Raw genomic sequence first — 14,772 nt, 5'->3', positions numbered from 1 at the left:
CCAGGCACATCCAGGTTTAGTAAAAAAAACACCTTGTTTTTATTGATATTGAAGTCTAACAACTTCAAAACCGAGTTCGATCTACAGTTACAAACAGTAATAACTGCCGCTGTAAATGTTCTCTCATTAAAAACCTGTTTTCATCCAGGTTTAGTAAAAAAAACCACCTTGTTTTTATTGATATTGAAGTCTAACAACTTCAAAAATGAGTTCATTCTACAGTAATAACTGCTGCTGTAAATGTTCTCTCATTAATACAGGGATGAGAATTTTCCGCGTATCCGCGTTTTTTCCCGTCGAAAGTGTCATTTTCGTGAATCGTGTAAATCCGTTGAGAAAATGTTGTTTATATATGGGGGGGCGACTATATATATAGCCAGACCCCTGGCTACTTTTCAGTGTTTTTTCACATTTGCCATTCTCATCCCTGCATTAAGAACCTGTTTTTGACAATGAATAACTGGCACACCTTTCAACCCCCAATATGGGTGATTAAGCTTCTCAGACCTCCTGCGCCCACTTAACCCCTTCCATCCCAACCCACCCCTTCAGTCTGAAACCCTAAAAAAAAAAAACAATAACAAAGGTGTATTTTTTCTTTTTCTTTCTTCAGTTCTTCTTAGGCTTGGGTGAGTCATACTTCCTCTTGCTGGAATACCAGAGCAACAGTGGGATGCCAATGGAGGGGAGGGTCATCACACCAAAGGCGGCCCAGTCCAGCTAGAAACAACAAACAAAACGGTAAGCAAGTAGAAATGAAAGCTGTATTTGTGTGTGGCTTACATAATGAGGGGAAAAGCGGCGGTCAAACTCCCTCTGTGCCAAGATGCCTCCCTGGCCAGGGGCGCTGGTGTAGCCCACCTATTAACCGCACAGAGCATCTGTCACTAGACTGTCAACCTTTATAGCCAATTCAAGTAAAATGTAAAATCTGTACCACAACTTGTCCGCCCTCCTGAGCCAGGTAGCTGACAGATGCCGAGGTGAAGTTAAAGTAGCCGGCCTTCAGGGGGCGCAGCACTACAGTGTGGGACACATTGCTGGCTCTGATTTTCCACCGAGTTAAGGTTGATAGCATGTAAAGAAACTCACCCTAGCAAAAAAAACATAATATATTGAAGAAGCGCTATAGAAAATGGATGTTACTGTTATGTCCGAAGCCATGAGGAATTATAACCATTTCCAATAATAATTCTCTCAGTGGTGAGCTGTCATCGCACATTTGTTTACTGGAGCGTTCACAACAAACTTGACACTGGGTTTCAAGGATACGGCGCAATCCTATCCCATTTCACGTTCAGCATTCCCGAAACGATTCCAAAATCTTCAGGAGGGAAAGAATCGTCCGACAGTTCCACCTCCAGAGCAGCACTGGAACACAAATATGCACACTTAATTCAAGATGATTCATCGATGAGCTAATATGTAGAAAAATCAACTCTAAAAATAGTCAATAGCTGCAGCCTTAATTCACTGTACACACCATTGCTGTGTGCATCATATAGAGAGACATGCTCCCACCTGGATCCCACATTGTAAATGTTGTATTGCAGGGTCAGGTCTCGGCCCTCCACGGCGTATCGGTTGAGCAGGGACTTGGACGCTAGTAGACGGGCGCCCTCTTCTCCAGAGCCCAGGGCGATCAGCGCCAGGACCAAAAAAATGTGCAGCATCTTCATCATCTGGAAAGCAAAACATCACAGTAACTGGTAAGAGACAATCTTATAATAGCACTATTTTTTTATACATTTGTGTCAACTTAAGCTGAGGGCTGCTGTCAAACGTTAGCGTGTAACCTAATGTGTAAATGCAGTAGTATTAGCATGTATAATTTAAAAGGTGATACATGCATAAAATCGTGTTTGCTAAAAGCAAATATTGAGCCCATAATATCGTTAACACATTGGACTGCAATTACCATTATGAACCGAAAAGCATATCCTTCAACTCGCTAGCATTCACTAGATTGTCAGAGACGCCTACGTGGAACAGACAGCACAAGATAATTTCCGTAAAAAAGAACAAACTGTTACACCAAGAGCGGTGTCAAATGTGCAAATGTCTAGTTCTAAAGTGTCAATGTCGAGATAAAAGCACAATTTAACGAGAAAAGGGAGAAAATACCAGGAGAGATGGTTACCTTCTGTAACCTCTTTTCAGACCCGAGTAGCGAAGGGCTGCAGACACGCATGCGCAGAAATTAAAAACTCCAGTTGGCATGACGTGTACCGGGAGGCGCTGCATGTGGGCTGTCGATTACACAGCGCCCTCTAGTGTATTGGAGGTGGTAGTGTATTCTGTACACTCCGTTAAAAATACAATTTAATACTATTTTCTTCTTTTGTAAAGATATTTAAATAAATTTAAATTATCATAATCACACTTAAAAAATACACTTTAATACTATTTTCTTCCTTTGTAAAGATATTTAAATAAACGTAAATGATCATAATCATACTTGAAATAGTTTTGATTTTAAACGCAGTCATTAAAACAAATTATATGAAGATATTAACTAAATATGATTATGTAGACGGATTTTAAATAACAAATATAAATCGTCCAACTTGCATAACTCCAGCCATAGAAATGAGAAATGACAGTCCTTATCACTTTCAGCCTTTTATTGTAAACTGCTACACCTTATAAATACAAAATCTTTGTTAAATAACATGAAAATGTAAACGACAAGGATATTTTTTTCTCAAAATTCAGCGTCTATACTTGTAGCTTAAACTCAAGTCAATTGCACCGACAAGAGTATATTGCTGTGCATGGCTTATATGGAGGATGCGTCGTCCTCCTTCCCGTGTTTTGTCGATTCAGAGGCAAAAGTGCTTGAGGTGGTGACATCAATGTCGCCGTGAGTGTGAAACGAAAACAGAAACTTGCCTCTGGTCTATAATGTGATAAAAGAAATGTCTACATATACGCTCTCCGACGCAAGCAAAAAGCTTTAGCAGCTTGAAAAATCATCAAAAAGCAGAAGCATTCTCTGTGCAACTTCAGCTAGCTTTTTTTTTTTTTGCATTACAAAGCCCAGTACATTCTGTGAGTTAGGACTAATGTTTATCAGGGCACTGAGTCCAAATGTAGAGCAGAAAGACATGGAAAAGCTTACAAAAATAGACAAAAACACAGATTTTTTTTAGCACCGCATAAAAAACATTTGATAACATTTAAATATCACAAAGAAAAAGTTTGGTTGCGTCTCTCAAGTGACTGAGGAGTTATGAGGGACAGCCTCAGTGGAGGTCGTGTTTTCAGTGGGGCTCCAATGTATCTGTAACCTTTTTGGACCTGGGGGAGTACTTTTACAATAGGGGTCCTCTATAGTCACACTGTAGGAGGGCGGGGGGCTCTCGGATCTCTCGCCGCCGCTTCCAGACTCCTGTTTGGCCACCCGTGGTCCGACGTTGTGGACGTAATTGTCTATAAGGACATTGCGGTTAGGCGGCGCCCGAATGCAGGAGCGCTTCAGCTCTGGATGTTGCCGAAAGTAGCGGGGTGCCTTTTCCTCCTCGCTGGGCAAGCAGATCATGGGGGGCAGGTTGACGGTCTCCTGTGGCATGTATGGGTAGGTGGGCTGCAGGCGACACAGGTGGTGGTGGTGCTGCACCAAGACTGGTGCGGTGCAGCTCTGGAACCCACAAGTAGGCCAAAAAAGACGAAACTATGAGCGCTCATTCAAGCTCGCTCGGTCCAATATTTGTGTGGTTTCAGTTTTCGTGGTTTTTCGGGGCTTACTGTAGTAAGAAGAGAAAAGGCAAAAACACATGACTCACCGGGCCTTGTCCATGTTGACTCAGCACACCATCCGGCCACCCACTCGCGTCCTGCTAAAAACACGTAGAGACTCGTTACAAGTTCCCCGCCAAGTAGACACGAAAGCATTCGTGGCTCGCCACTCACCCGTCGGACCTCCGCCGTCGGGACTTCCCGCGCGTGGCCCAGCCGGCCGAGGAGTGATAGGGCGACGAGGCGGTAGTGCATGAGAAGGCACACGACGACGGCCACCATGACGCTCATCGCCAGCAGGATAAGTATTATCTGAACCAGCTCCAGTTCAGCTGTGGACACGGGAGGCATTGTCAGGGAGGCCAGATGACGTGAGAAAACACAGGCGACGGTTACAGTGATGCATTGGTCGTCATGGTAACTAGGCCTTCGCTTTCCCGATAAAAATGATCAAATCAAACCTCACGTGTACATAGTTCTTTTTCAATCATTTAATTCTAATTAAACTTATTTTTTAAATTTTGTGCTAGTACAGTACATCAATTCAGCCCCCTATGCCAGTTTCCCTTAGCAACAGGAAATTTGGCAGCCATGCCTACCATGAGTAGAAGCACAAAAAAGTCTCAAGAAGCCCTGCTCAAAAGCACACGGGAAGTTTGCGGTTTTGATTTGAATCAGCCATTTGAGCAGCCTCTTGTCTGTATGTATCGTATAAATATAACTCTCACAAGATCGAGTTGTACAATTCGTCTCATGGCTCGGGGTATATTTGTTGTGGTAATAACGGTGTGCAGTCGCGGAATCCATTGATGCATTTTGCTTCATTTCAAACAAGGGAGTGATTGCATTGTAAAACTAGAGTGGAGAAGGGTGATGGTAGCGGTGAGAGGGGTGGGGGGGGGGATACGAGCTGGATGAGCCATGTGGTCTGGGTTGTGGGGGATCATTTATTGGACCATTTATTACCCAGACGCGTCTAGACACAATACACACACATGCACAGTGTTTAATCACGGGAGAGCCAGTCAAAGAGGAAAGAAGGCAGGGCGCAGCAGATCAGACGCCATCTGGCTCATTAGCTATGTCTCTAATCCCAATCTAATATTCAAAAATGCTGCATGCAAATGTGATGCAGTTCTCCTGACCTTGCCTATCTGACCTTGATTTAAATAAATGTCAGCACTTGCAAGCTGATGAGCTTCATTTTCAAGCCATATATTGCCAATAAAAAAAATAGGAGCGCCGTTATACGTATATACACCTATGGAAAATAGAAATATCACAATTTGACTCCTGTATTGATCTTAAATGCAGTCTAGGAGAAGATACTAGAGTACAATGAATTGCTTAACTGGCTCAGAATTGCCCCCGAAATGACGACTTAGAAAAATCGTGCCCATCAAAAATAGAAATGAAATGTTTGACTATTAATTTGGCTACGTGGGAAGAGGAAAAAGCAAAATGTCTTGTGTTGGCTATGCGCCATGCAAACAAAGAGCAAGGGAAAGAAGACAAAGAGTTAGACAGACCCTGGCTGACAGACCTTCACCTTTCACCCTTGACCCCCACCTAGCTACCCCCCAGCCTTGGGGAGGAGCGACCCCCAGACAGACAGCCGGCTATAATGAGGAGTCTGGTGCATCGCAAATCAATCTGGATGTGAGGGTTTTTTTTGTTTCGTCTTACCCCCGTCCGGCCTCGTTCCCACCACTGCACGTCACAACAAAAATCAGCATCGGTGCCTCTGCTATGCTTGAAATCATATTTCTTTTCAGAAAAAACAGGCCAGCTGAGGCAACAGTCAGCAGATTGTTAACGCTCAACAAAATCTGCATTGTTGAGTGAATAAATGCAGGATTGTTAATACAACTCATCACACTACTGCTTCGGTTTGATCCATCGAGAATGCAAACAAACTAAAGTCAAACTACTCAGGCTTCGAATCTCTTCTAGAAACAGAATCTTTAACCCTTAAAAAAAAAAAGAAAGAATACCGGTACTTGCTCTCAGCACTGTATGTTGACATAAATATAAATGTGCATGTATGTGTTTATAATTTTTGCCTTTTGTGTTGTCTGCCTAGTGTTAATTTGTGGGTTTTTTTTTTTTTTTTTACATGCAAATTTGGGGAGTTAAGTGTGTTCTAAGAATGCAAACAGCCATGGGGGTCATGTGTTACTTAAAATATTACTCACGGCGGAAAAAAAAAAAACTGTTTTCAAAAGCTAGAGGTGTTATGGTTTTACATACATGACATTTCCATACAGGAGCAGGAAGCACAAGCTTCACCAGTCACTTCATTAGGCACACCTGCACATTAGCGGCATGTAAAATTTTGACATTATCAACATAACAGTGCAGATTTAATACCGTACTGAATATAAATATGTTGACTAGCCCTCAACTAAAGCATCTCCTACTGACCATTATAATACTGAGGAATTTTTTTCTTGCATATTGTTACTGGGCTTCCTTATGTTGCAGCCAACAATGAACAAAATACACAATTTGCTGCAAGTGCGCTGTAACGCCTGTACCAAGCATTCTCCCTGCACTGCAGACTGCATTAAAAAAAAAATCACAAAATTTGTCATCATGCAATGGAATAAGTGCTGCAAGAGTTGTGGAATACACCTGCAGACATCTCACCCCATCATTTACATTCAGACACATAAGCATTGAAACACAGTAAAAAAAAATGCACAATATTTAGAGGCGGAAAGTGGTAGATGACTTACATATATCCATGCCCTGTGGCTGGGGTCTGGTGCAAGAGCAATAATCATTGGACTGTGTGGGGCTCGAGCTTCGCAAATGGGCCGCTGGGTTTCGCATGAGACGACCACCGGGACGCCGGGGAAGTCGGGGCAGCGAGGAGGAGCCCGCGCCGTTGCAGGCAGCCCGGAGCCTCCGCATGCAGCCCCTGGCTACATGACCGTGCCCCCCAGAGGAGCTCGGATCCTCATTTGGACTTCCAGCAACCTCGCCATAGGATGGGGAAGAAAGAAATGATGTGCAGTCTGGTGCTTTGCATCCGCGTCTGACTGCTGCGAGGCGTTGTGATTTACAGCTCACCCACACCCCAACTTCGTGGGGGAGGACTGGATGGGGGACAATGAAGGGGAGGGCTGGCCAGACACATATCCTCCAGAGTCCAGACAGCCTCTGCATTAAAACAAACACATACAAAAAAAAAAAAACTCCCCCATCTCTGACCGTGACCTGCAGACAAGAGCTCGTTTGCATACATACATGCGATGCCTACAAAATTAGGTTCACAAGAATAAAGATTGTCAACTCTCCAGTCTTTAATAAGAACGTCATTGCTTGTGATATTATTTAAAAATCAAACAAACACCCATTTCGATAATTCAACAACGCATTTGTTTTGTCCATTAAAGCCTGATCGTCTTTATTTTTATTTCATTTTTTTTAGAATACTCTTTACGTGTTTCAGTAATAATTTACTATAGTATTTTGAAAAATACACCCATGTGTTTTTATTACGTACGCCAATATTTTACGCTAATGTCTAGTCGTTAAAGTTGTGTTCATATGTTAAACCGAGCGTACAAAAAGTGACGTCATAAAACCGGAAAAAGGTGCAAGGCGGACACAGCAGCCATCTTCCTGAGGTCAACTCTTCTGTGCATGGTAGTATACTTTTGTTATAAACAACCAAACCGTCAAGTGTAAATATTTTTCAAAGCCGTGAAGCATAAACGGGCGTATTTGCTGTTTTGTCGCATTTATGGCTAATTACCGAGATGGCACGTTCCGCTCTGGCGTGCAAATTATTTGGCGTTCGGCTAAATTAAAATGTTAGCTCCGCTGCAGTTAGCAACAATGTGAGACATCCCACGGGTTTAAATATTTCATTGCACGACTTTTTGATTATTTTTGCAACATGCACGAGCACTGAGATGCAATAAGATGGAGGCCCTGTTAGCACTTAGCATATGGCAACCAAATACGCACTACGCATGCGTGATTTAAAGGAGATTTTTCTGGACTGGAATTTTTTTGAAATTATTCCAATTCACACATTGCAGTGTTTCCCGTTTTTGCGGTGTGGCTATGATAAAAATAAACTTCAATGCTGTCTTTTTGACCATGATATAAAAATCTTTTATTGCCATCTTTCAGATGCCCAGACACTGTTCTGCTGGCGGCTGCAAATCCCGTGACAACCGTGAGACTCGTAATGCTGGCATCACATTCCACAAGTAATAATAAAGCATTGTCTACATTGAAACATGTTTTTCCCCCATTCTTGCATAGCTGAGCTGAAAATTGACTGTTTATGTCAACTGCAAATATTTGATGACACAGGTTGCCCAAAGAAGGCTCTCGTCGGGACCTCTGGATCAGCAACTCCCACCGTTCTGACTCCTGGGACCCTCAGACCAATTTTGTCTACTTTTGCTCAAAGCACTTCACGCTGGAGAGCTTTGAGATGGCCAGTTGCAGGTCAGTTAGCATCAAAACCAAATACATCAATCCCTGGTTACGGCTAATAAAAGTATTTTTTAATGAGTTTTATGTCCTGATGTTTTGGTTAGCAACAAAGTTCAAATGGACTCAGCATTTAACTCCTACATTGAGATAACTATTCGCAACATTTTGTGCATGCAGTGGCATGAGGAGACTGAGGGAAGATGCGTTCCCCACAGTGTTTGATACCCCATCTGTAAGCAAATCAAAGTGGGTGGGGAAGGTCCTGAAACAAGAAGACAGGTGAGATGTTCATGTTATGGAAAATTATCTTCATTGGCTTTGTACAAATAGTAGGGTCTCAAAGTACTGTCTAATGTATTGTATTTCATAAAAACATATAGTAACAACAATGAAGAAATAAACATTTAGTGCATCATAATTTCATGTATTTATTATGCAGCTTTGGGGTTTGCCCACCAGGGTGCAGTATAATACATACATGCAAATACAAGATGGCCACAGCTGCTCAGTGAGCATCAGTATTATTAATTTTTCACAGATGACAAAGAATATATGCCTGTTTTTTTTAATGCATTAGCATTTTCAACTTTTAACTAATCTGCCGAGTTCACCACCCGTATCACTAAGAATGTAAGTCGCGTTGTACAACGATTGCCGTTGCAACCAGTCATGCTGATTTGCTTCTGTTAAACTGTGAAGATATGGACCAGTTTCAGGCGAGCAGAGCACTGCCAAGTGTCAAACTCCCGATGACGCCACGGTCCAGCCGGCCATCGAAGCCGAGAACGACGAAGAGCAACCTGGAACTTCTCAAGAAGCAGCAGAAGATGGAGGGCGGATCTCGCCACCACCGCCTGCGTCACCACCCCGGCCTGTCTCGCCGTCGCGCTACATGCGGCGCCTCCCCCCGCGCCCGGGCTTCTACCTGCCCAAGGAGCACAGCTATGCCCAGCTCTGCCCGCTGCTATGGCGGAGGCGCTACGACAAGGCTGTGGACTACCTGGAGAAGACCCTGCGGCAGCTGCACGCCGCCCGGCGCCGAGAAAACCGGGTGCGAGCATCCCTGCTGAGGCTGCGTGACAAACAGCAGAAGATGCAAGTGACAAGAGATGACCCCACGAGGAGAGACGGAAGTCTCACAGATAAGTACTGCTGTTACTGCGGGAGAGGTTCCAGAACATCGGAAACTGAAAAGACTCCTGACAAAGACTTAATGCAACTTAACTCAAACGAAACAAATTCTCAAAGTTTCCAACTTTCATTCCAAGCTGCACAACGCTTGCCCGACTGTCAAAGTGAGTTTAAAGGCAAGAGTAAAAATCAGGACCTGCAACAATCCATGTGGATTCAAGGCGATGCTGAGGCTCAGTTCGTGCTGGTCCCCATCTCCGGCAAAAACCTGCTGCAGAACTATCTGACCATCGAAGATGTCGCTGGCCAAGCTGTCCCACTGTGCGAACCGGACTCAGAGATCGTGAGCGGTCCAACTGGAAAGGGAAGCCAGCTGCATCCAGTCAGCAACACCTCACTGGAAGATCTGAGTGACGACGTGAAGGAGAAACTGAAAGAACACCTGGAAGGCTTCCACCTGCAACTCAGCAACGAGTTTGCCAACTGACAAGTGATTGGTCATCACGGTATTTAATTTTTTTTTTTTTCAAACCTGCATTTAGCTCACTGGAAGCACAGGTTGTATTTAAGAGTAAATAACCTTAAAGCTCCTTATAGGTACAGGTTGCATTTTTAACAGCCACACCCCAAATAATCTTATATCAACACGACCTGTGTTTACTGGTGATTGGAAGTGTATAGACATTTGTGTGTTTGCACTCCCTTACCTTGTGTGTGTCTTTTTTTTCTTACCCAATACATTCCATTGCATGATATTAGTTCAACATACCGAGACGATTCTCCGATTGGGTGTGGCGGGCGACCCCTTCTTGCCATATTTTAGTTGCTTCGTGTGGGCGGGGGCTTGTTTTGGATGACCCCCACCTCCCTTTCCCCCCTTTTTCAACACATATTTAACAAGACACACCCTTAACACCCCCTCAAGGACATCTTTGAATAAATCCTCAACATCTGCTGCTAAAATTCCTCCTGTTTTTTTTTTTTTTTTTAAAGAATAAATTCCTTTGGTTAATTTAAACCAAAATGTGGAGCGGCCCCTCTCACTCACACACACTTATGCATACACACTCTCCAGTGACGGACTTCGCTCATAAAACCAGATCGAAGGAATGCGGTTGTGCCTGTTTCCTTGTCCTCTTCCCCTCCTTTTTTTTTTTTTTTAATACTATGATTTTAAAACTGCTCAACCATCATGCTTCCACTTTAATGCATGTTCAAAATCACAAACTGGAACTTGTAAAACAAAAACAGCAACAAGACTGTCTTAACTAAAACTTTCCAGATGTGGGCTTGAGGAACATGACAGTTTTTGAATAAAATACACAATCACAATAGCAACACACACACACAGTGTCATGATGTCACATTATGGCGCATTTGCTTCCTTTTTTACAGCTCCTTCTTCCTGCTTCCCCCCCCTCTCCTCTTGTCTTTTGCAGAGAGGGGAAGGAGGGAGGATCCGGGACGACTGCCAGCTGCTGACAACAACGCAGATCCACACACACACACAGTGACACACGCTGACACACACAGTAAGAGGAGTGGATAGACACGCAGGACCAGAAAAAGTTGCAACATTCGAACCAACAGTCGACATGCCTCAGGTAGGAAACCGACGCAACCAAACCGACACATTCGCGTAGATTTCCAAGCAAACACACAATTTTAGTCACAAACGCGTGTTTTGTGTTTTGTTAACAGTCAATTGACGCGTGCATGTTGCGTTTTTAAAAAACTTGTGGGCGGCGCGCGTCTCGTCTGAAGCGGTCAGGCGTGGACGCGCGTCAAAACTAGCCGACAAAAAAAGCGGTTTTAAAATAATTTTCTTGACATCCGAATAACTTTCTAGCTTGCTTTCATGAATCACACAGTTGAAGTTGCGCGCAAAGCAGTACGAGGCGAAACTTCTTGGTGCGGCGTCGCTTGCAAGCGGCCCCTCCCTAAATGTATGAAGAAGTTTTTCCAAAAGTCGGACGGCGCACGCGCGTTATTAACTTGTTTAATTAAAACAAGATGACGTTCTTTTTTTAAGTTAAGTCAACCTAAAAGGCATGATCGGATCCACTTGATCGCCAAAATAGCTCATCTGGGGCCATTTGACGTTCTATAAGGGCCATACAACATGTAAAGTTGAATTTAATAAGCGTTTGAGTGTGTGTGTGTGTGTGTGTGTGTGTGTGTGTGTGTGTTTGTTTAATAATAATTTAATAGTAATAATAATTTCAAATTTCAATGGAGCCTGTATCGAGGCTGCCATGTTAGTTTCATTACTCATCCCCATCTGAGGGGATGGAAGATAAGTGTAAAAAAATTAAAAACGCCATTCTTAAAATATTCTTAAAAGTAAAGCCACTCTACCTGATTTAAACTTATCACATAAATATCATCCTGCTGTATGGTAATCATGAGAATACAAATAGGATCGTGACAATAATAATTTAATGTGTGTAGTACACAAATAAAATAACGGTTCCGCTTTAAAGTTTCTAAAATATACTTTAAAAAAGTTTGTTCTATTTCATTGAAACATTGTAGCCTAGAACGATGACATCGAGTGGAGAGGTGAACGACTTGCAGCAGCTTGTCATTCTTAAAAGAACAAGGGTGTGGTGTTTTTTTTTTTTTTTTTCTTCAGTGTGTGTGTGAGAAACCGAAAGAGACAAAGCTGCCTGCCTGCATGCATGGAATAGCTAGTTGCATTTTTTTTTTTCTTTCAAAAGAACACTAACTTGAGTTTGTGTCATGTGACTTGATATTCATGTGGCTCGCTTGCAGTTCTAAAAAAAAAAAGTAATAAAAAAAAAAGTAAAACTGCAGAGAAACTGTGGTCAAAGAAGCCCAAAATACTCATCGTAATTTAATTTATGGACCTTGGAAAAAAAAAAACAGATAGGCCCTCTGGATGCCAAATGGAACTTCCAAACAATCAGTGTATTATATTACAAATTGTCATAGGAATAAATTATTCTACAAGTTTCGAATATTGTGACACTCGTGTGGGTTAACATATCTTGTCTGATACCCGTTTAGTACTCGGACTTGGAGGGCGCCATCAACACGCTGGTCACCCAGTTCCACTCGGCCTCGGCCGACAACGGCCCCACGCTAAAAATGGACGAATTCAAGGGGCTTTTATCCTCTCAGCTGCCCACCATGGGCAAGGTAAGACTGGCGAGCCCCCCCCCCCCCCCCCCCCTCACACACACACACACACAGATTTATAGTAGTTTGGGCGTGGCTTCATGTTTCTCACACACAGCCGAGCGAGGAAGGAGGCTCGCTCTGACAACGTGTGCGTCCGATCGTGCGGCGTAGGCGCCTCCGCGGACTTAAGCAACGTCTCTAAAAGATGCATGCGGAGGCGGGGTGGGGGTTGGGGGGGTGGAAAGCGGAACCCGTGGCCAACCACACTCGCAGCCTTGGGAGCAAATCACATTGTCCAAGCGTCTTTTCCACGACGTTCTGGTGTGTAAACACCATGATTGATACCTTTAAGCGTCTCTCATATGGAAGCTGTTCTTTTTTTTTTTTGCAGCAAGGGTACTCATTGTGATTTTCTTGTTGTGGATCAGATTGACCCGTTTGGCAGTCTAAGCAGAAAAATGGATTAAAGATGATTGTGAAGTGCCTACTATTTAATTTTCAGACAAAAGCAGCTTGTATGTAGCCAAGTCATCACAATGTCAATTGGACGTGTAACATGAAATCATGAGGCACAATTAGATTCATTCATTTTAAAGGGGGAAAGAGCATTTCAAATTAATCTGTCAAATTTCCCACAATTTGATTCTGTTTTTAAGCTAGCGGGCCCGGATTGTGTGTTTTAATGGTTCGCGTCAGTCTTCCGACAGCCCCCGTGATCTTTCAGCGCATGCTTTGAATTCCTCCAGTTAACTGTTGGCTGTTGCCAGCAGAAGAAGGAGAACAGCTCCAATGTACATACTTTGTGTAACTGTTAAAGCCTCAAGGTGTATTTACTCTTCGGACACAAAAGTAGAGGTGAGAACTGGAGACGGGCGTGTTCGGGGCTGTGCTTTGCTGTGTTAAGTTGCAGAGGTAGTACATTTTTTTTTTTTGTGTGTGTGTAGTTTACAAAAACCACTTTGAAATGTTTCAACTTGCTACAATTAATCCATCAAGTAGTTATGTATAGTTTATTTTAATTATTAAGAAAAAGTTCTACATAAAAGCTTTCTTTTAATGTAAAGGTGAATAGTTTTGAATTTTTGGATGAAAAATATGATGCTTGTATTAAATTATCTGTCCGTGCCATTTTATATCGTGTGTTAGCATGAAGCTAGCAAAAGGGAAGCAAAGTTTACACATTGAATTCTTTGTATTATATTAAGACGAATTAACGACAAACTGTCAAACTGCTGTTTTGAAGTGAGCACACAAACACACACATTTTTCCCATTGTCCCGCCTCTTTAAACTTTATGTAGTACGTGCCGTGACGTCACAACGTTTGCGTGGTGTGTTGGTAAATAAGTAGCATCACAAGTAGAGATGAAAACCTAATTTGAGTTCCTTCCATGTGTTTCCGCAGGCCTTTATGTCAGAACAGGGCCTGAGTGAGGTCATGCGGAAGATGGGCGTGGGTGACGGTGAGGGCATCTCCTTCTCCCATTTCTGGAATTTAATCCAGAATCTAGCCACGTCACAGCTTGGCGTCCTCGGTGGCAACAAGGGCACCTCGTGCAGCTGCGCCCTCCTGTGAAGACCCTCAACAAATCAGCACCAAAAACAGCAACCAGGTTCCACCCCCTAATGCCCCCTGAAATGTAGAACCCAAAACCACCATCATCAGGTTCGGGGCAAAATATAAGAAGATGGCCCTTGTGCAAGGCATTCCATTTTTATACGCGATCATCTCTATATGACAGGTTTTAACATTTCCATCATATGTTGTGTAATAAAATCGAGAATCAAAGCAGGCTAGTTTTCTCTCTTATGAAACCAATTCACAGAAAAAAGCTTTTGCATTTTCCTTGTTAGTTTTATTTAGTTAACAAACTAACCTTCCATCAGCAAAGTGGGATTGCTGGTGCTCTTAATCAAAGTATAACAGAAATGAATATATCTTGTCATGTCCATCAAATTTAAAGGGTACAAAAGGTCATACCTGCTCTAATCATTAACTCACATTCATGTTTTTTTTCCTTCTCATGTATAGTCCAAAAAGGTTATGTTTACTTATTAAATGTATTTTATTGGCAGTTGGGTGAGATCAGCGTTGAGTAGAACCAGTTTGTGAAATAATGTTTGAATAAATTCACTCCTTGTGCACAGTTAATCTCGAGGTATGTTGTCGCAGTGCTCTAAAATCAAAATTGTTCTCATGTTTTCTATGCTTGTATAAAACAGTGACAATAAAATAGGTAGACATTGATGGCTTTAACAGGCAGTGGCAACAAACTCAAAATGAGGTCCTCCAACCCACGCC

The 14,772-nt window shown here is 42.8% G+C and overlaps 4 protein-coding genes and 1 long non-coding RNA gene across 9 annotated transcripts; 2 read left to right on the top strand and 3 right to left on the bottom strand.

Annotated features, from left to right (window-relative positions):
* Positions 1-15: 15 nt before the first annotated feature.
* On the bottom strand, positions 16-2,232 carry ssr2 (signal sequence receptor, beta). Of its 2 annotated transcripts, none has more exons than XM_088364731.1 (6): positions 2,141-2,232; positions 1,522-1,682; positions 1,273-1,371; positions 938-1,046; positions 784-861; positions 16-720 (listed from the first exon to the last, which is right to left on the bottom strand). In XM_088364731.1, the coding sequence occupies exons 1-6, from the start codon at positions 2,189-2,191 to the stop codon at positions 610-612; spliced, it is 609 nt and encodes a 202-aa protein (XP_088220857.1). In that variant the 5' UTR covers positions 2,192-2,232; the 3' UTR covers positions 16-609. The 2 variants fall into 2 exon arrangements, with proteins under 2 accessions (XP_088220857.1, XP_088220859.1); XM_088364733.1 differs by having other exon boundaries at positions 2,125-2,189.
* Positions 1,541-10,911, top strand: thap7 (THAP domain containing 7). Of its 3 annotated transcripts, none has more exons than XM_088364724.1 (6): positions 1,541-1,709; positions 7,885-7,964; positions 8,071-8,208; positions 8,374-8,475; positions 8,896-9,833; positions 10,767-10,911. In XM_088364724.1, exons 2-5 carry the CDS (start codon positions 7,885-7,887, stop codon positions 9,812-9,814), a joined length of 1,239 nt encoding a protein of 412 aa, XP_088220850.1. In that variant the 5' UTR covers positions 1,541-1,709; the 3' UTR covers positions 9,815-9,833; positions 10,767-10,911. The 3 variants fall into 3 exon arrangements, with proteins under 3 accessions (XP_088220850.1, XP_088220849.1, XP_088220847.1); XM_088364721.1 differs by lacking the exon at positions 1,541-1,709 and adding an exon at positions 7,300-7,392; XM_088364723.1 differs by lacking the exons at positions 1,541-1,709; positions 10,767-10,911 and adding an exon at positions 7,299-7,392 and having other exon boundaries at positions 8,896-10,310.
* LOC148380068 (uncharacterized) lies at positions 2,630-7,667 on the bottom strand. Of its 2 annotated transcripts, none has more exons than XM_088364725.1 (4): positions 6,477-7,667; positions 3,913-4,070; positions 3,786-3,839; positions 2,630-3,640 (listed from the first exon to the last, which is right to left on the bottom strand). In XM_088364725.1, exons 1-4 carry the CDS (start codon positions 6,982-6,984, stop codon positions 3,215-3,217), a joined length of 1,146 nt encoding a protein of 381 aa, XP_088220851.1. In that variant the 5' UTR covers positions 6,985-7,667; the 3' UTR covers positions 2,630-3,214. The 2 variants fall into 2 exon arrangements, with proteins under 2 accessions (XP_088220851.1, XP_088220852.1); XM_088364726.1 differs by having other exon boundaries at positions 3,786-3,836.
* Positions 8,612-11,079, bottom strand: LOC148380066 (uncharacterized). Its single transcript, XR_015854868.1, has 2 exons — positions 10,097-11,079; positions 8,612-9,733 (listed from the first exon to the last, which is right to left on the bottom strand). It is a non-coding gene; the product is annotated as an uncharacterized LOC148380066 (long non-coding RNA).
* Positions 10,772-14,622, top strand: LOC148380065 (protein S100-A13-like). Its single transcript, XM_088364734.1, has 3 exons — positions 10,772-10,931; positions 12,358-12,489; positions 13,876-14,622. The coding sequence occupies exons 1-3, from the start codon at positions 10,923-10,925 to the stop codon at positions 14,044-14,046; spliced, it is 312 nt and encodes a 103-aa protein (XP_088220860.1). The 5' UTR covers positions 10,772-10,922; the 3' UTR covers positions 14,047-14,622.
* The last annotated feature ends 150 nt before the right edge of the window (positions 14,623-14,772 follow it).

This window comes from Syngnathus floridae, chromosome 21, assembly GCF_059516105.1.
Source record: "Syngnathus floridae isolate MCC-2025c chromosome 21, RoL_Sflo_1.0, whole genome shotgun sequence".
Lineage (NCBI taxonomy): Eukaryota > Metazoa > Chordata > Actinopteri > Syngnathiformes > Syngnathidae > Syngnathus > Syngnathus floridae.
Note: the sequence above shows the minus strand (reverse complement) of the source record. Positions and strands in the feature narration are given on the sequence as shown.

Coding starts and splice junctions, on each gene's coding strand:
- ssr2 (XM_088364731.1), bottom strand. CDS start 2,191: ATGCGTGTCTGCAGCCCTTCGCTACTCGGGTCTGAAAAGAGGTTACAG. Junction 1,683..2,140: donor CTGAAAAGAGGTTACAGAAG/GTAACCATCTCT, acceptor TTTGCTTTCCAG/ATGATGAAGATGCTGCACAT. Junction 721..783: donor GCCGCTTTTCCCCTCATTAT/GTAAGCCACACA, acceptor TGTTGTTTCTAG/CTGGACTGGGCCGCCTTTGG.
- LOC148380068 (XM_088364725.1), bottom strand. CDS start 6,984: ATGCAAACGAGCTCTTGTCTGCAGGTCACGGTCAGAGATGGGGGAGTT. Junction 4,071..6,476: donor GCCACAGGGCATGGATATAT/GTAAGTCATCTA, acceptor CCGTGTCCACAG/CTGAACTGGAGCTGGTTCAG. Junction 3,641..3,785: donor GTCAACATGGACAAGGCCCG/GTGAGTCATGTG, acceptor TGTGGGTTCCAG/AGCTGCACCGCACCAGTCTT.
- thap7 (XM_088364721.1), top strand. Junction 7,965..8,070: donor GCTGGCATCACATTCCACAA/GTAATAATAAAG, acceptor TTGATGACACAG/GTTGCCCAAAGAAGGCTCTC. Junction 8,476..8,895: donor GTCCTGAAACAAGAAGACAG/GTGAGATGTTCA, acceptor TAAACTGTGAAG/ATATGGACCAGTTTCAGGCG.
- LOC148380065 (XM_088364734.1), top strand. Junction 12,490..13,875: donor AGCTGCCCACCATGGGCAAG/GTAAGACTGGCG, acceptor GTGTTTCCGCAG/GCCTTTATGTCAGAACAGGG.